The 20,260-nt window shown below is 35.9% G+C and overlaps 1 protein-coding gene across 1 annotated transcript; it reads left to right on the forward strand.

Annotated features, from left to right (window-relative positions):
• The first annotated feature begins 667 nt into the window (after positions 1-667).
• LOC132626953 (uncharacterized) lies at positions 668-10,190 on the forward strand. Its single transcript, XM_060341994.1, has 11 exons — positions 668-1,187; positions 3,092-3,139; positions 3,221-3,376; positions 3,507-3,553; positions 5,046-5,202; positions 5,292-5,353; positions 5,498-5,699; positions 6,725-6,814; positions 7,726-7,865; positions 7,960-8,080; positions 8,984-10,190. The coding sequence occupies exons 1-11, from the start codon at positions 714-716 to the stop codon at positions 9,995-9,997; spliced, it is 2,511 nt and encodes an 836-aa protein (XP_060197977.1). The 5' UTR covers positions 668-713; the 3' UTR covers positions 9,998-10,190.
• Positions 10,191-20,260: the final 10,070 nt, after the last annotated feature.

The raw sequence follows: 20,260 nt of genomic DNA on the forward strand, positions 1-20,260 counted from the left end.
AGAAATAAAGATAGACTTTTGAATCTTGTGGTTCTAAATTAAAAATGTGTATAATATAATAAAATATCCTTTGAATCTTGTGATTATAAATTTGACATGTAGGATATTTGAATTGCCAACTTACTAAATATAAAAAAAGGCGAACATAACCAAAATAAGATAAATTTTAACAACAATTGAGAAGTTAAGGGGTAAAATAAGAGGAAAAGAAAAAATTATGGAGACTCACTGAGGAAAATCGCAGTATCCTTTACAAAATATATAAACCATAAAGACTAACTAAATTGATTAATCAAATTAATCATGTTAGGATCCGTGTATCGCACGAGCATAGTTTGCTAGTATACATCTAGGGCTCGTTTGGTTGGAAACAACTTATCCCGGGATTAGTTATTCCACCCTCAAGGTAGGATAAAAAACACTCTAATCCCGGAATTAGTTATCCCGAATTTTTTTAATCAAACATGGAATAAGACGGTACTAATTTTTATGCCAGGATTATTTTTCTCTATCAATCAGACCAAACTAGCTCATTGAGTAGTTCAGAAATATCCTCTTGCACGTGTTTGCAACTTTTTTTACCCAATTAACCTTTTAGGTTATTCACGTGAGGATCACGTGAGAGAATCTTACTTCACCATATATATTCTCAGTGCCCAAAACCCTAGCAAACTCTCTTAAACCTCCCAAATCCCAAATACACAGAAAAAACAATGGGAAAAGTGAAAGGAAAACATCGTTTAGACAAATATTATCATCTTGCAAAAGAACAAGGTTACCGTTCTAGAGCAGCATGGAAACTAATCCAACTTGATACAAAATACAGTTTCCTACATTCATCACAATCAGTTCTTGATCTTTGTGCAGCACCTGGTGGTTGGATGCAAGTTGCTGTTAAACATGTGCCTGTTGGTAGTCTTGTTATTGGTGTAGATTTAGACCCAATTAGACCTATTAGAGGTGCTATATCTGTTCAAGAAGATATTACTACACCTAAATGTAGGTCTACTATTAAGAAACTTATGGCTGAAAATGGGTGTAGAGCTTTTGATTTAGTGCTTCATGATGGTTCACCTAATGTTGGTGGTGCTTGGGCTAAAGAAGCTACTAGTCAGAATTCTCTTGTTATTGATTCTGTTAAACTTGCTACTGAGTTGTTGGCTCCTAAAGGGACTTTTATTACTAAGGTATGAGGATAAAAATTGAATCTTTTTGTGTATTTACATGTTGGTTTGTTGAGGTTATTATGATTATTGCTTCACCTATGTTAAAAACTGCCCAAATCTTGACATTGGAAAAGACCCTTTACCTCCAACTTAATAAAAGTTGAATCTTTATGTTGCAAGATTCTGATGCAAGTTGCTGTAAAACATGTATCTGTTGTTACTAAGGTACAAGGATAAAAATTGAATCTTGTTGTGTATCTAAATGTTGGTTTGTTGATGTTGTTATGAGTATTCCTTCACTTATGTTAAAAACTGCTCAAATCTTGATAAATGGAAAAGACCCTTTACCTCTAAGTATAAGATTCTGTTAAGCTTACTACTGAATTGTTGGCTCCTAAAGGGACTTTTGTTACTAAGGTAAAAGGATAAAGATTGAATTTTTTTGTTTGTGGGAAATTTTTAGTTGTGTATTTAAAGGTTAGGTTGTGGAAGTTGATATGAATATTGATTCACCTATGTTAAAAACTACCCTAATCTTGACAGAGTGGAAAATTTTTTTTTGAATCTTTTTGTTGTGAGAATTTTCTAGTTATGTATCGAAATGCTTGCTTGTTGAAGTTATTATGAATATTGCTTTAAAAACTGTTTGAATCTTGACAAAATGGGAAAGACCCTTTACCTACGACTATGAGCTCGGGGATTTTGCTATATCAGATGGGTCATTTGCACTTTTGTCCCTATTTTGTGCAGGTCTTTAATTTTTGCCTCTCAAAGCAAAGAACCTTTTCGCAGGGCATAGGTTTATATTTTCGCATCATAATATCACACAAGTTATGCCCTGCGCCCTTAATGCGCTGCTAGGCATAAGTTCGATTTTGAAGGGCAAAAATTAAAGACCAGCCCATTGGAAGGGAAAACCGTGCAATTTCTTCTATCAGATTCTGAATCTGCGTTGATGAATTCTTTAATTAGTTAATGGATATCTGGTGTTCCTATGTAATTGGTTGGTAATTGGTTGCTTGTCTTGTTAGGTTTTATTTGTGATTTGTGCGTATATGACTCATGTGGAGTAATACTAGATAGCTCTAGTAGTAGATGACTTGTCATTTTGAGTTTGGATAAATCTTAATCTGTATTATTGGAATTCTAACTGTCTTTAACACAACCATTTGGCTTGAACAGATTCAAGAAAAATTTGAAAATTTCATTTCGATGAAGTTGATGATTAATTTATTCTATTTCCTTCATATGGTGTACCGTGCCTGGCAGCTACGTCCTTCCATTCTATTTTCTAGTCTTTGAGTGTTTCTGCTGTAGCTTTTCCAAAGGAAAGAGCACCACATCTCTTACATCGCTACCGACTATCTAAATGCTACTGAGGAAATATTGCTGATACACTAGCACTGTCGATTGTAGAGGGTTGAGAAGCCGTCAATTTTCCAAAATTTTGCTGTTGAATACAGTATGTTCTTTTAGTGGCCTTTTTCTTGATATGTAGTTTTTTTCGTTGTTTTCGTCAGGGAACATGTTTTTGAATGGTTGAGTGCTGCTCTTAAGGCCAAAGGGAGTCAGGGTCTTCTCCTTGCTTTTACTATCTTCCATGACTGGTTATTTATTGTGCCATACTTCCTGCTTCATATGTTAACAATACTCTTGGTATGCGCATGTAGTTGCCCAGAATGAATGGCCTCCTTTAACAATGTTGAATGAGGCTCTGGTATCGGATCTATTGGTATTTACATTTCAAAGCAAGCTCAAATAGCATTTTAGGTTCATGTGCATGAGTTCTTTTACCCCCTTTTTTCTTGCTGGGAGGCGATGATCAATATTTGTATTTGTGAATTCGAGCGCAATTGTGATGAAAATGCTTTTTCTCATGCTCATACAAGCATAGTCCAGTAGACTGATGTGCTCTCCTCTTTTAGATTTTCAGATCTCAAGATTATAATGCAGTTCTTTACTGTCTAAGACAGGTAACTTTTCACATCTATACCCATTTTCCTTTTCAAGTATACAAGGATCAAATGATCCCTCACTTTGAGTTTTATCTACAGCTTTTTGAGAAAGTTGAGGTGGACAAACCTCTGGCTAGTCGTTCAGCATCTGCAGAAATTTATATTATAGGTTTTAAATATAAAGCTCCTTCAAAGATCGATCCACGACTTCTTGATGTAAAGCACCTCTTTCAAGGAGGTCAAGAACCCCCCAAGGTACTGGAAGAACTTTTGAATGATGGTCCCCCTTTTCTCTCATTAGCAGGCTACGTGCACACACTTTCCTTTTCCTTCTCATATAGAGACTCCTATAATCTAATTGAGCTTCTTGTGTGTACTTAATCAGGTGATTGATGTACTGGGGGCGACGAAGCAGAAGAGACATCGTGACGGGTATATCCTAATTTGTAGTGGATTTATGCATTTGAGTAATCTTTCCTAGTTCATGAGAAAGAACATGACATTCCACTGACTATAATCAAATGACAAAAACATGTTATTTGTGCATATATTTTTGGGACACCGAACTTCGTAAATTGAACCAGTCTGCTTTAACACTTCCCAGATTCTGTGCTTGTAGTAGAAATGATGAAATGAAACAGATTACCTGTTCATCTTTTTTGATAGAGTAAACAATTCACTAGATGTAGTATCTTAGGGGGATGTTTGATCTGCTTCTCATACGAGCTTAAATTACGAGAAGAAGCTGAAACCGTCTCCGTCGGCCAAATCACGAGGATAGGTGATCATTTATTTGTATATTTATATATGCATATAAGGGGACAAGCATATATTGAAAAATAAGTTATCTTTACCCTTTTCATTCGGTTTCCTCACGTGGGTATATGAGTTCTTGTGAGTTTTTTGTTGATGGAGTTTTAGCCAAGTGAAAAGCAAACATCTGACAATGGGCATGATGCTAGATTGGGAGGTTACTAAGTAATTTGAGCACTGAAAAGAGTGTAAAATTGTCAAATGATGGAGGGGAGAAGAGAGAGTGTGTGCATGTGTGTGTGAGAGAGAGAGAGTTTGGTGTGTGGAGGATTGGGGGGGTGGGGGTGGGGACTCTAGATTATCAATTCTACCAATAATAGAAACGGATGTTTGTTTATTGATCTGATGCTGAAGATTTCACTCTCCAGATCTCTTTCTTTGCATATATTGAATAAGAATTCTGGACTGAGTTGATAATGAACTTCATGCTTAGACTGCCTTACTAGAAATTTCCATCCTCAACTTCTACTAATCCGTTTTGGAACCTATAAGTGTTGGGGCAACACGTGAAACCTCTTGGTTATCGTTTTTAGTAGGCGTTTGGCCATGAAAACCAAATATTTTTCACTTTATTTGGAAGTTTGGAGTTCAAGTTGAAGTTGGAAATGGAGTTGTGTTTGCTTATAGTTTTTGCAAAGAATATTTAGTTTTTTGAATGTATTGAAAGTGAAAACAAGGTTTTAGTTGTTTTCCAAATACAACTTCGAAGTTGTATTTGGAATTTGCATGGCCAAACACTGATTTCCAAATAAAGTGAAATAATTTTCCGGAAAAAGTGAAAAAATTTCATAGCCAAACCGGTCCAACCCCGTGTAATCCCACAAGTGGGGTCTGGGGAGGGTAGAGTGTACGCAGACCTTACCCCTACCTCGGGAGGTAGAGAAGGTGTTTCCAATAGACTCTCGGCTCAAGGCACACAAATTTGAATTTATAACTTATTGCCAACTTTCAAATGATTGATGCTATTTTTGATTTGTTTAATGGGTTTGTCATTCGTAGAGCTAAATCTGGGTGCAGATTTGAGTTAATTGATTTCTTCATTCTATTTTCAGGATGAATTATCCTTTTACACTTACATCTATATGACTTCGGTATAAAATGAACCTTGCAGGTATGAAGATGGAGCCACAGTCTTAAGGAAGGTTTGCTCTGTTACAGATTTTGTTTGGTCCGATAACCCTGTTAATGTCCTTGGTTCATTTACTTCAATGAGCTTTGATGATCCCGCATGCTTGCCTATTAGAGATCATGCTCTTACAACAGAGGAGGTATATTACGTGTGACCTATTGTAGCCTGTTGTTGCTAGATGCTGTAGTTGTTTGCTATCATCACCTTACCCTTCGATTTTTGTGTCAGGTTAAAGCTCTATGTGATGATTTGCGTGTTCTTGCAAAGCAAGACTTCAAGTATCTCTTAAAGTACGAAACAGAAACCTTCTTAGCACCTTCCTGTATAGAGATGCTCAGAGTTCTTGATTGAATTTAATTACATTATTCTCTATTCTTATTCCTATGTTTATGTTCCTCTTGTGAGTTTTTTTAATGCAAACCTGGTTTTGCTAGGTGGCGTATGCAGATGAGAAAAGCTTTATCTCCTGAAAAAATTAAGACCCCAACAACAGTTGTTGAAAGTGAGAGCAAAGAAGATGACGATGAAGATGACGATGAAGATGAAAGAGTTCTCAACGAAATAGAGGAGAAAACCAATATTTTGGAGAAAAAACAGAAAAAAGAGAAGAAACTTCAAGCAAAAAGACGAGCCAAGGTTTATGCTTCACCAAGTCTCTTTCAATTTCTGTTTTGGTTTGCTGTTGTTTATACATAGTTAAGTATGTGTGCCATAAGACATCATGTGGTGATCTTTTCTCTTGAGCTCAGAAAATTAATGGACGAACAAGTATCCCAACTTGTGAAATTCTGGGCTTTTGGCTGTCTGGAAAAAGAAAACTTGCTACTAATTATTACTTGGTTGAAGTCTTGAATATTCTAGGGGTTTCTTTATTTTTTTGATAACCGAGAAATCCCAGAGTCCAGTGGCTCTCGGTTTGAAACTTCGTGGATAATGGGTCCGGCCCTTTACCCTTCTCCACTTTAACAGCCGGCCCTTTACCCTTCTCCACTTTAACAGCAGGCTTTCTCTGTGTTAAGATTCGAAACTGTGACGTGCACTCAATTCACACATCACTTGTGTTCTTACCTAACTTTGCAGACTCTTCATTTTTGATGCCACACCCGTCTCGACACGGGACGGGTGCGGGATACGTCTCAGATACGGTCAACCATCTTCGGATACTTTGACCAGAGTCCATGAACAAATTTGGGGGGAAAATTGAGCTTTTGATTCCTCAAAGTGAAGGATAAAACAGATGTAAGACATGGGAAATTGCATACCTTCAATATTATAGTCCTGTTGTCTCATATTCGTTGCTTCATGTTTCAAGCCAAACAAAGAGAAACCAAGAGTTCAAGGGGCCGTGTTCTTTATAGCTCTATATTTATAATTTTGAATTTTCGTAGCTGAATCCCTGCACCCGTGTCCATACCTGGATCCACACCCCCGAATCTTAAAATTTAGATGTTGCCGAATCCGACAATCGGATCCGTACCTGTATTGGAAACCCGCACCAGAGTCCGAGCAATTAAGGTTCTTGCCACTAGACCAAAATTTTGGGAGCGGTTGCTTGAATTGATATGTACTCCCTATCAGCTTCTGTTTCTTTTCTAAAATCATGAAGCAGTCTCATGGGATCTATTTTGCTGATTGTTTTCCCTTAATTCTTCTGATTGCAGGAGAAAGCACGCAAGGCACTTGGGATACAAGTAGATGCGACAGAGGATGGTTATGGTGATCAGGATTTGTTCTCTCTATCTTCCATCAAGGTATTTTCACACTTCAGTTTCCTTGTTATATCATTTGCACCAGTGGACTGGATGCTGCTTTTATAGAGAAATTGGTTTTCCTTAAAGTTGATCTGGTTGAAAGCTCTGTTCTTCCTCGTAACTGGATGGGGTCTTGTGTGTTTAAGAAAATCTACATCTAGATTTCAACATGATATTGTAGCTAAAAACTGAAATAGTTGCTATTTGATATAATCTACTTCTTATCTATATTTTTGTTAGGTTTCTTTTATTTATAAATTTGCTTTAAGTTTGTGTTATGAAATTTGTGGGAGTAGAGTTGGATGATGCGTTAGAGAAGTGTTTCCTGATAAGAAAAATTCGACCTAATGAGTCTTGACAGCTAAACTACTTTCTGAAAGCATATGGGAGTGATCAACTGGGTTGTTCTCTGGGGTCACTTTAACTTGCAGAACACGCTGGTGAAAAGGGTCAAAGGGATATCTTTATTTAGATGGGGGTTATTATATGATATAATAAGAAAAAAAGGGAGACACGTGTTTTGAATAAGGTCGAAACATCAAATTTGAAAAAAATGCAAGGTAAGAGCGATATCTTTATTGTCTTCCCAAAATGGGACCACTTTTTAAAGCATTTTACTTAGCAATAGTCTATGGTTATCTTTTCCTTTTTCCCGTCTTCTTTCTTTATCTTTCTTTTGAACCCAACTGAGAATAATCAGTAAAATGGTGATGCTTTCTAATGGGATGAAAGGGTTGACATGCTATTTTTTAGTCCTTTCCATTGTTAGATACGTGGTATGCGGATTTGTTTCACCACTAATCATGATAGTGTTTCTTTTCACCCAATTTAATTCATTTTTACTGCTATGTGGGGAAACCGCTACACATTTGTTAATAGTATGCTTCGCATGCATTTGGAAAATATTTCAGGGCAAGAAAGATCTCGTAGCTGTAGATAACAGTGAATACGACAAAGAAACTACTGAGGGAAGTGATGAAAATGATGGAAGTGACGAGGAAGCTGAGGAGCATTCATCCAGTGATCTGGACTCTGAAGACGAACGCAGAAGGTATTATGGCCTGCTTTCTGCCTTCTGCTTCTAAAATTGATTGTTGCCTATATTCCTTTAAAGCTTCAAGTTCTTTGTCTCCCTTCATTTTCAGACATGACGCAAATGTAGAGGCATTATTTGATGACGCTTATGAACGGTATTTGGGTAAAGTGGAAGGTAAATCAAAACAGAGAAAGCGATCCAAACAAGCGTACCCGAAGGATAGTCAACTGGTGAGTGAGGTTTAAGTTGCACTACAAAATTCTTATCTGCACATCCTCTTCTTAGTTCTTTTCCTGTTTCCTTTTGTTATGGGACTGAGTTTGTTGTTTCCTTCAACAAACACCTGTATAGAAATTCTATTATGGTCATTCTTTTAGTACTTCTTTGATGATGCTATGCTGGATTTAGTGGGACCTAATTTGTTCGAGCTTTCTTTTAGTTTGGCAAAGATTCAAATCCTGTTTTTCTGGATCAAAATTGATCTGTAAAAGATTCCAAATCTGGATTGTGTTTGCCCAGGAAATACTAAGCACAACGTAATCTCCTTCCTACATACTTGATATTTATTTATTATGATTTACATTTATATTTTTATATTACAACAATTTGTTATAATGTAACATGCAAAAATATAGTGGCTTGCAAATTTCAAATAAAAAATTAACCGACATTGGTAAATTACAATTTACTAAATCCTACTTAAATGTCTTGTTTTCTTATAATCCTGCATCCAGTTACTTTTGTTTTGAGCCGAGGGTATTCGGAAACAGCCTCTCTAACCCATAAAGGTAGGGGTAAGGTCTTCGTACATCCTATCCTCAACCAACCCCACTTGTGGGATTACACTGAGGTATATTGTTGTACTAAATCCTAGTTAAGATCCCGTTTTTACTAAAACAAAAGTCGAATCCAAATTGATTAAACTAAATCCTGATCGACCTTAAACTAGATTACAAAGTAGGATTGAATCGAATTTGATCATTATCCTAAACTTTCCGAGTGCTTTTCATAAATCATCTTAAAAAATCTGTACAAAGTGGTTTGTTTATTCACATGCCTTGAAGTTTCTCAGAAGTTTATCTTCTTTTCTGTCTTAAATTGCATTAATGGTAGTGTTGCTCTTTCTTTTCCAGGATGACAATGATGATACCATGATGACTCATTCTGCTCCAGACTCCGAGAGTGACAAGGAAGATAATGAAGTCAACCCTCTTGTTGTGCCCCTTGAGGATGCACCAGATCAGGAAGAGATTGTGAAAAAGTGGTTTACTCAAGATGTTTTTGTTGAAGCAGAAGAGCAAGATGTCTTGGCTAAGTATGACAGTGAGGATGAAATGCAAATAGATGGATGGGCGAACAAGACCCAAAAATTTAAGGAAACAAATGATAAACAGCAGGAAGAAACTAAGGACCTGACGAGGAAAACGAACGGTGGTTTACAGGTCTCAGCTTCTAAGACAGCTGATGAAGATTTTGAGATTGTTCCTGCTCCTGATACTGATTCAAGTGACTCGTCATCAGATGACGATATTGACACTAAGGCTGAAATATTGGCGACAGCAAAGTTGATGCTGAGGAAAAGGCCTAGGGAAGAAATGATTGATGATGCTTACAACAGATATATGTTTCACGATGAGGGCTTGCCGAAGTGGTTCATTGACGAGGAAAAGAAAAATTACCAGCCAGTGAAACCCGTGACAAAAGAGGAGATTACTGCAATGAGAGCTCAATTTAAAGCAATTGATGCTCGGCCTGCAAAGAAGGTAGCAGAAGCCAAAGCTCGTAAGAAACGAGCAGCACATAGAAAGCTAGAGAAGTTCAAGAAGAAAGCTAACTCAATATCAGACCAAACGGAAATCTCTGAAGGTTCAAAGAGAAAAATGATTGAACAGCTATACAGGAAGGCGGCAACAACAAAAAAACCGGAAAGGGAATATGTAGTGGCAAAGAAGGGCGTTCAAGTTAAGGTTGGTCAGGGAAAAGTCCTTGTCGATCCAAGAATGAAAGCAGATGCAAGAAAGCATGGAATGAAAAAGAAAAAGCAGCAGAGCAAGGGAAAGGGCAAGGGAAAGGGAAAGGGCAACCAAAAAGGAAAAGGCGCAGGAAAGGCTTCAGCAGGCGGCAACAAGGGAAACCGGGGCAAGTGAAATGAAATTCTAGTATGATTGAGGAGCTTAAGCTCATGAATTTTGTTTACATTCTCTTGTGCATCTAGTTGCAATAGTAGGAGTCTATCCATGTTAAAGCAAGTGCAAGATTCTCTTTTCTTATTGTTTTTCTTTTTGTATCGTTCTCAATTTATACACTTATGAAAATACTTGAGTGATTTTTTTTGCTTTATATTGTCCTTTCTTTGCTTTCTGTTGGCCGCCGTCTTCTCACCAAATTTGTGGTGATCTTCAATATTTGAATACGCAAAGCTTGTAACCTTGGGGATTTACATGTCTTGATGGTTAAATGTTAATGGTTAATACTTAAGCTCAAGTATATTGAAAAATGAGGAAGGGTGCATGTAATAGTTTGGGAAGAAGGATTTTAATTACATTTAATATTTTTGCGAGTTTAGATTTTATCTTTTTGCTATTTATTTGACGGGATTGATTTTGATCATATCTGGTTAGCATTAGTGAACATGTCAATTTCCAAGAGGTGCCTTTTACAGTGTGACAGGAAAAAGAATGCTTGATAAATTTATTTTCAACATTGTGTTGTCTAGAATTCTATAGTAAATTAAATTAAGGGAACAATTTATCTAGATTGATAAACGTGATATGGACAACCAAGTGAGAGTGCAACAATTTTTGTTCTTTTCTTTTTTGATGAAATTGGTTAACACCACTGGCACTCACCATATTAGCCAAACATCGAGCAACGAATTGAAAGTTTTCGGACCAAAAAAATAAAAAATAAAAAATAAAGACCTAAAAATTCAACTTTATACGTATATTCTCAACATAAGGTGTTTTCAGTAAAAAGCATTTTATTTTGTCTTAATGTGGTATGATTCAAGATTTATTAAAATACAAAGAAGGAATTGACTTTGTTTTTGAAACCATTACGTCTTGTCTATTACAAACTCAATAATGCAAAGCTGGTTATAAAATGAAGCTAAAAGAGTAATAATATTAAAGGATGAAAATTATAAACATAGAGTGACAAAGAGGAGAAATTTTATTATTCTTCCAAAATGAGTTCCAAGTACATTACATATGAAAACTTATGCCTCTATTTATAGTGCTACATATGCATTCAATATATGAGATAATGGAAGAACTATTAATATGGTGGAAGATAATGGAAGAACCATTAATATGGTGGAAGATAATGGAAGAGGCATTATATTTGTGTAGTGGACATCCATTCTATATTTCATAACACTCCCCCTTGGATGTCCATAGATGATGTGTATCGTTAAAAACCTTATTAGGAAAAACCCTGTGGGAAAAAGCCTCAATGAAGGAAAAAGAGTACACATATTTAGTAATACGCTTTGAGAGCTGCCTCATTAAAAACCTTACCAAGAAAACCCAATGGGACAAAACTTGGTTAAGGAAAAAAGAGTACAACGCGTATTTCACTCCCCTGATGAAGACCAATATTCAGATGTCGGAGCCTTCGCATTCCAATCTTGAATATCATCTTCTCAAGAGTTGAAGTTGGCAAAGATTTGGTGAACAAATCTGCAGGATTGTCACTTGAAAGAATTTGTTGCACATCAATATTACCTTTCTTCTGGAGATTACGTGTGAAAAATAACTTTGGTGAAATGTGCTTCGTTCTATCTCCTTTTATAAATCCTCCTTTTAATTAAGCTATGTATGCAGCATTATCTTCATATAATACTATGGGTAATTTTGTATCACACTTCAAGCCACATCTTTCTCTGATGAAATGTATCACTGATCTCAACCACACACATTCTCTACTTGCTTCATGAATAGCTAGTATCTCAGCATGATTCGAAGAAGTAGCAACAATGGACTGCTTTGTGGATCGCTATGATATAGCAGTACCTCCGCATGTAAACAGATAGCCTGTTTGAGATCGAGCTTTATGTGGATCAGATAAATAACCTGCATCTGCATAACCAACAAGATCTGTACTACCTTTGTTAGTATAAAACAGACCCATATCGCTAGTTCCCTTCAGATATCGCAATATATGCTTAACTCCGTTCCAATGTCTTCGTGTAGGAGAAGAGCTATATCTTGCTAGCAAATTAACAGAAAACGCTATGTCAGGTCTTGTAGCGTTAGCAAGATACATAAGTGCACCAATTGCACTAAGATATGGTACTTCAGGACCAAGAAGCTCTTCATTTTCTTCTTGAGGTCGGAACAGATCTTTACTCACTTCAAATGAGCGAACAACCATTGGAGTACTTAAAGGATGCGCATTGTCCATGTAAAATCGTTTTAAAACCTTTTCGGTATAAGCAGATTGATGGATAAAGATCCCATCTGTCAAATGTTCAATCTGCAAACCAAGACAGTTTTTGTTTTTCCTAGATCTTTCATCTCAAATTCTTTCTTTAAATATTCAATCGCCTTTTAGAGCTCTTCTGGAGTTCCAATTAGGTTTATGTCATCAACATAAACAGCAATTATAACAAACTCTGATTTTGTTTTCTTAATAAAAACACATGGACAAATGACATCATTTATATAACCTTCATTTACCAAGTACTCACTGAGGCGATTGTACCACATGCGCCCTGATTGTTTTAGACCATACAACGATCTTTTTAATCTGATTGAATACATCTCTCGAGACTTTGAGCTAATTGCTTCAGTCATTTTAAATCCTTCGGGAATTTTCATATAAATTTTGTCAAGTAAGCCATATAGGCTGTGACAACTTCCATCATTATAAATAATGTGACATTTTCTGATGTTTGGACTGCTGGCCCAATAAACATTACGTTTACCAAGATGCATCATTTTACTTGGTAATTATTTCTACATCAACATGCTTTAAGAGACGTAGAAATCAAATCCTCACAACCTTATACAATATTGCGCGCTATATTGTATCAAAATATTGTCGACAAGATATCATGTTGTATCGGTTCGCAATTCGACATAACTTACTGAGATCTCATCATTCATTATTTTCAGGTACCTGAACCTCGCATAAGGTTTCATGAAGTGTTATGTCGTAGGCTCTTCAAGAGCACTTTGTTTCCTTATTATGATCATTTGCTCCTCCCTTTTTTCAAGGATTATTATATTTGGAACCGATTGGTCTACCATGCTCCATGCATGTTGTAGACTCTGTCCTTCAGGGACATTAGGAGCATTTTGCAGATGAAATATGAAATAGTTAGGTCAGCAAATGCTTCCAGCATTTGACTTGAATTATCTGAGGATCATACTGATGATAATTCACAACATATTTTTTAGCTGCTTATTCTCTCCCTCTTATTTTAGTGACATATGTCTCCATTTTCTTTGGGAAAATCCATCTGTGTGCATCATGGTATATCCATTAATCATGTACCGCACATCAAATGCTAAAAGATGGAAATATCTAGTTCCTGACCCTGAACCAAATATGAGGGGAGAATTTATCAAAATTTATTGCTCTGAAGCATACAAGTGCTGTTGTATGCAATATATCATATCTCAGACCAACATCTGAAACTTTGTTCTCATAAGCAATGGTTTAGCTGTATTATGGAGTCATCTAATGCCAAACCAACTTAGATATAAACCAGCATTATCAAAATGATTGTCTTGATTACATATTCTGAAAATTGTGCTTCCAACTCAATCATTTTGAGCAAGCAGCTTCGTAAATGTCAAACTGCCAGTTGACAATAAACATACATATGACCGTCTCATAGATGCATCTATTTAAGACATCACATTGCAGGTGAAGGGGGCCCACATTCACCTTTTATATTTTTTAGAATTTTGGGGATTCAGTCCCAACATTAGCTGGTGTAATCAATTTATCATGAGAACAAGCAACACAAATAAATTCTTGAAGAATCTTCTAGTTCTTCAATATGTTTTTAATATTCAATTAGCACATCAGATTTAAATCAGGACGATTAAAATGGTCTTGTCAACTGATAAAATTATCTGTACCCGTAAACTTCAAGTTTACCATGACGAGTGCTATTTCTTTTAATAAACTTCTGGTTTACTATAACATGAAATTGTATATCAATAAACTTCTGGTTTATCGTGGTATGTGATCTCATCATGCTCGGGTAACATTTCACTTGTTTATTTCTAACCCATAGTAACTTAAAGATATTTAATATTCCGATCATTTGTAGTCTCAATATGATAACCATTTTTATTGTTAGTAAACTTCAGGCCTACTACAGTGTTCCGATCGTACAAATTACGATCCACGATAAATGGTATTATCATATATAACATCTTCAAGAGACTTCAATTTATTTATCATAATCAGATATTATTTGGACATTACTAGTTTCATGATACCTGTAAATAAACAATTATCTCTTCTGGAGTCCTTGATTTTTGTATCACCAAATATTGCTTAGATACTGCCAGTATCATGAGAGAAAATTTGGTTAGACACTACTCGTGTCATGAAAGAAACAGTAATTAAATGGACATTATAAATTGTAAATTGCGAAAAGTAAATGTTAAGTTCTAACTTCAGTATTTCAAATATCTCCTTCAAGGAGACTAGCCATTAACATCTGAATATTTTGTATCAAAGCAGCAACCACATAGTAATCACACCCTTCAGGAAAGGGATACACCAATGTTTATTTCCTTCAAGGAAATCAATAACAACTAACCATAATTTATCAATGTGGTTATAGTAGAAAGCACTTTACTCTGCTTCCTTTTTCTTTAAAATGATACTTTAATAAAATTATTCAAGATGTTTCTACATACGACAGGTACGTGTTGCAATGCCTTAATTTCAAACCACACAATAAAATGTATATTCCTTGTATTTTATCTCTCCAGGAGATAGGTTGTGGTATTTCTTCATTCACTTCGGGAAATGAATCATGATTATTCAAATGTGCTTGCTATACGACACTCATCAATAACTCGTTATTTTCCTCAAGCACAAGAACATATTGCTTCAGAATATTTCTCAAATATTTTACCGATTCTTTCTGCTTCATGAGTAAAGTTTAAAGTTTTACCACTTCGGGAGTAAAGTTTAAATGTTTACTACTTCGAGAGTAAATTTTAAGGTCTTACTACTTCAGGAGTAGATCTCGGAGTTATTTACTACTTCAAGAGTAAATTTCAGAATTCTACTACTTGGGGAGTAGAGCTCGGAGGTTATAACATTCGGAGTAGAGTTCAAAGTTTTGCTACTTCGGGAGCAGATTTATGAGTTTACTACTCCGGGAGTAAAGCATAGAATATTCGAAATATTTCTTCTCAATTATTCTACCTTTTCTGGAGTTGAGTCGTGATTTCTTCACAACCAAGAGCACGTCCATATTTATAAGCTTTACTACATACTGTCACATTCACTTCAGGGAATAGATCCGTATTTGTAACATTTATTAGAAGTTTCATTCTTCAGGAATGAAATATATCTGAAAGTGGCTTAATCATATCAAATAATGATAGCTAGAACCTCCTTTAACATTGCCACTTCAGAAGCAAATCGAGGCATACATATAATATGTAGAGATTTTTTATTTTTTTTAACATATCTTGAGTTGTAGCCACAACAAGACTATGAAAATATTACCACTTTTGGTGGTTTGCATAAATGAATTCAGTCATAATCAGACTTGAAAAATATTGTCACTTCTGGTGATCACATATTTCTTGCAAAATTTGTTGGATATTAACTGGGTCTATATTATCCACTTTATAATCTTGTTATGATATTGCTACTTCAGGAGCAAATTGAAATATATATATAATGTAGAGAATTACACATCTCCAATTACGAATTTGAGGTATCAACTGCCATTAGAAGCAAATGACAAAAGACACAAGGTATAAAGGAAACACTAACCTTTTATGTCAAACTCTTAATGATGGAAATTCCATTTGTTCTATTGTTTTAGACTTTCACTTACTCATATTTTCCACAGAATTAGTAACGATCAAATATATGTAAGTGCAAAATGTTGAGAATTCTCTAATCCTTTTCTTAGTTTCAACCAATCATGGAATCACGTTATTTTGTTAATATAGAAAGTAACTAGTATGCTAAAGGAATACCACTCCTCTCTAGCCATTATATAAACGGTAGAATTTTATATAAATATAACAAATTGGTACTACTTACCTTAGGAAGATCATGGCTCTAGCTTTGTTGGAACAGTTCCAAACAATCTTATAAAGCCACCATATCATCAACATTAAAGGACATTAATGATAACATCTTAGCATCTGTTTAAAGGACATGCTCAAGGTGGCAGAGTCTTTTAAAGTATTTGCTCGAGATGACAGAGTCTCGTGCTGATAACGTGTTATAAAATGAAGCTAAAAGAGTAATAATATTAAAGGATGAAAACTATAAACATAGAGTGACAAAGAGGAGAGATTTTATTATTCTTCCAAAATGTGTTCCAAGTACATTACATATGAAAACTTATGCCTCTATTTATAGTGCTACATATGCATTCAATATATGAGATAATGGAAGAACCATTAATATGGTGGAAGATAATGGAAGAACCATTAATATGGTGGAAGATAATGGAAGAGGCATTATATTTGTGTAGTGGACATCCATTCTATATTTCATAACAAAGCTAATTTTATTACCTATTTTTATTCAATTTGATTTGTTTATCAATAAGTACCTATGCCCCATTAAATTTAGGAGAAAATTCTTTTTATATATATATATATATATATATATACACACACACAAAAACAAAATAAGAATCATATTTACCAAACGTAAAGAGTTTTTTTTTGGTCCAAACATAACATGAGTTTTTTTTTATTCAAAACGTATATAAAACCACGTTTTCGAATCTAAACTCTGGACATATAAAATCTCGCTCAGGATTTCGTATATAAAAACTATATATAATATGTATGAAATATGTATATAACTATATAAAGTTTCCATAAAATTCATGTTAGGTTTCTGGGAAAAACCCACGCTTCAAATCTAGCTCACAATTTCGTGCATAAAAACTGTATAAAATTTGTATGAAATATGTAAATAATTGCATAATTTTTCTATAAATACGTACAACAACAACATACCCACTATTATACAACAACATACCCACTATTATCCAACGAGGTGGAGTCTGGAGAGGGTAGAGTGTGCGCAGACCTTACCCCTACCTTGTGAAGGTAGGGAGGCTGTTTCCGATAGACCTCGACTTAAGAAGAGATACAAAGACAACAATAATAATAGGCAGTAACAACGACAAGATAATAAGATAAACGAAGTAAAACAAATAATCAGGTTGTAAAAATAAGCAAATGTAACCATATAACGACCCGTTAGATCGTTATGTGCGTTTTGACCATTTTACGCCTGTTGATCCATTTCCAAGACTAGGAGCGAGTCTAGTGAAAACTTATAGACGTCTAATCCTTAACTGAGAGTATTTGACCAATAGTTGACTTTTAGGTAAACAGACCTTTTTCGAATTTTCGTCGACTCCGTAGGGTCTGGAGGGTCGATTATGACTTGGTGAGGTGAATGGTTCGGTTCCCGAGGCGTTTGGTTGTGTTTGAGTACTTGTTTAGAAACTTGTTTTATTCTGTTTGGGGGTTGACTTAAGTAACTTAGACCTCCGTTGGGAATTCTAAGCCCACGGGTGAGTCCGTAGCAGGTTTTTACATATGTGTGCATATCTGGTTTGTGAATGCGGGGCCTCGGATTGATGCCACGATTTCGGGAAAGGTCGGTGAAAAACAAGAAATGTTTGGTTCTGTTGTGACCGCCGTAGAGGGCTTGATACCGCTACAGCGGGACCACCACGGCGAGTTGTCGACCGCCATAACAGTGATTTGGGAGTAGGGAGTGTTCGCCATGGCGCATAGTGGACCACCATAGCACAACTGCTACGGTGCGGTCCTGACCACTATGGCGAGTGATGTCTTTAATGAGTATAGCTATAATGGTATCCCAATTGCTATGGCGGGATCGCTAGGGCGATCTGGTGACCGCTACAGCGATAGACGGGAAACAGAAACCCATTTTTATATAGTTTAGTTCGAGTCATTATTCATAAACTCCCCAAAACAGGGTAAGTTCTAACCATCACTTTGTTCATTTTCCTTTCTCCCTTAAGTTCTCATGTTAGTTCTAGGTTCTTTAATGGTGTATGAAAATCCTAGAACCCTATATTCATGGAACCCTTATTTAAGTTGTGGAATGTTGAATAGCTTACTGTTTATATCATCTAGACGTATAGGTTGTCACCTTCCAGGATGGAATTGTTTATCTATTTCAAGAATCTATGTTGAGACTTAAGGTTTCACCCAATTTGGAGGTTTTTGCCTAAATTATGAATTGAAGGGTCTAAAGTGATTAGAATCCCATGTGACTAAGGATTATGATTGTTGGGACTATGCGTAAAGTAATTTCACCCTTAATTTCCCGTTTTGCCCTCATGACTCATTAGAGATATTTTGGGTATTTTGAGTAACCTTTCCCAAATTGATTGCTTGTTCGATTAGTTGGTTGTCGTGGTCATTTACTTACTTGCTATGTTATTTACTACACTGCCATCGTCCTAAGGTGCTTTGGAAACAGAGGGCTAGTGTGGAGTAGTTTGTGAATCCTGTTCTACATTTGAGGTAGGTTACAACTTACCTTAGTTAGACTTTGATTAGCGAAACGTATATATTGTGTAGAATTGATGGGAGAAAGCATGATTAGGTCTTCAGACATGATGTCTGGTTGGATATTACTTAGGTTGGTATGACTTCTGATTATGTTGGCTTGTCGCCGTTATTTACGTATTGTGATTGTGTATTTATATTCTTACTGTGGTGATTTGGGATGGTATTCTATTAGGTTGGTTGATTGTGGCTTGTTGCCCTGTTATTGTGATTAGGCTTGTTGCCTTAATTGCTATGTTGTGATACATGTTGCACTCATTTCTCTCTTGTTGTGTCATATGTTATCGGAGAAAGGAAGGATAATGAGATTAGGCTTGAATCGTGTTGTATAATTATGATAATACACGATTGAAATCTTGATTATGATTTACTATTGATGATGGTATCATGCATGGCATAAATTCTCATTTCTCAGGTATATTGATATTGAATTATGATTTGGTACTGATGATAATAAAAGAGAAAATGGAGCACTTTGGGATACAAGACTTGGTTGTGAGGTATACTTGCTATATTTGGAATTAAAGGGTGTCATAGACTCTTTATGTTGATTGAGATGGGTTGTATGATTCATTCCATGGTTGAAGTGATTTATCTAAGTCCTGATATGGCTTTCGGCATTGTGACTTGCACTTTCATTGGCATTTGATTTCATTGATTTATCATGCTTACTTCGAGTTGGTGTTTCATCTTGGGGTTCTAGACTTGGGCCATATTTTGAATACCCATCTTGCATACAATATATATACAAAAAGCACATCTGACAGGGGGTGAGGATGTGGCCTATTTTGATATTTATATATAAGGCACATTTGACAGGGGTGAGGATGTGGCCTATTTGTGAACTCGTGATCCAAGGTTTGTTCCGGAATGAGTGGACTCGTGATCCAAGGTATGTTCCGGAGCGAGGGATACATGGACTTTGCGGGTCCCCATGGGTCATGACTATTGTGCGGACAATGCCTTTAATTAGAATGTGTGTACAACTTTGAGGTATTTGGTCAGTGCATTGCATTGCACATCATTACATTTTATACTGCATCATCATATAGCTCTTCACGTCTGATTTGGTATGGTCTGTCGTATCATTGTAGTGGCATAGATAGGATTATGGACTGGGTCAGATTGCGGAGTGGTGACTCTGCCTAGGTTCAGACCTTGGATTTGTGATTATCGTTTGAGATTATTGACACTCGACAGACTTGTGGTTTAGAAGCTTCATTGTTACGTCCCGTATTTTATACATTGGGACAATCCGGATTAACTATGATAAGTTAGGGCCAAGACCATTCCGGGACTTGAAGTCGAGACTTTTGACCTTCGATTTTATTTTGAGACATAAGTTGTTCATGAAATTGTTGGCATGGAACACTTAGGAAAAGTTGGGACCAAAAATCATATATTTGGAAGTTGAAAATCTTGCAAAAGAGGCCCTTTGGTCATGTGGCTTTGAAAGTGATCCCACACACTTTGTGGCCAATTTTAAATGGTCCAACACATGTGTGGACCATGGACACTTGGAGGGCTCATCTTGGGGCTTAAAAGATGACTTCTAAGTCATCTTCTAGCACTTCCACACTTAGAAAAATAAATCAAGAAGTTGAAGAACAACAACCAACACCA

The sequence above is a fragment of the Lycium barbarum genome, chromosome 2 (assembly GCF_019175385.1).
Source record: "Lycium barbarum isolate Lr01 chromosome 2, ASM1917538v2, whole genome shotgun sequence".
Taxonomy (NCBI): domain Eukaryota; kingdom Viridiplantae; phylum Streptophyta; class Magnoliopsida; order Solanales; family Solanaceae; genus Lycium; species Lycium barbarum.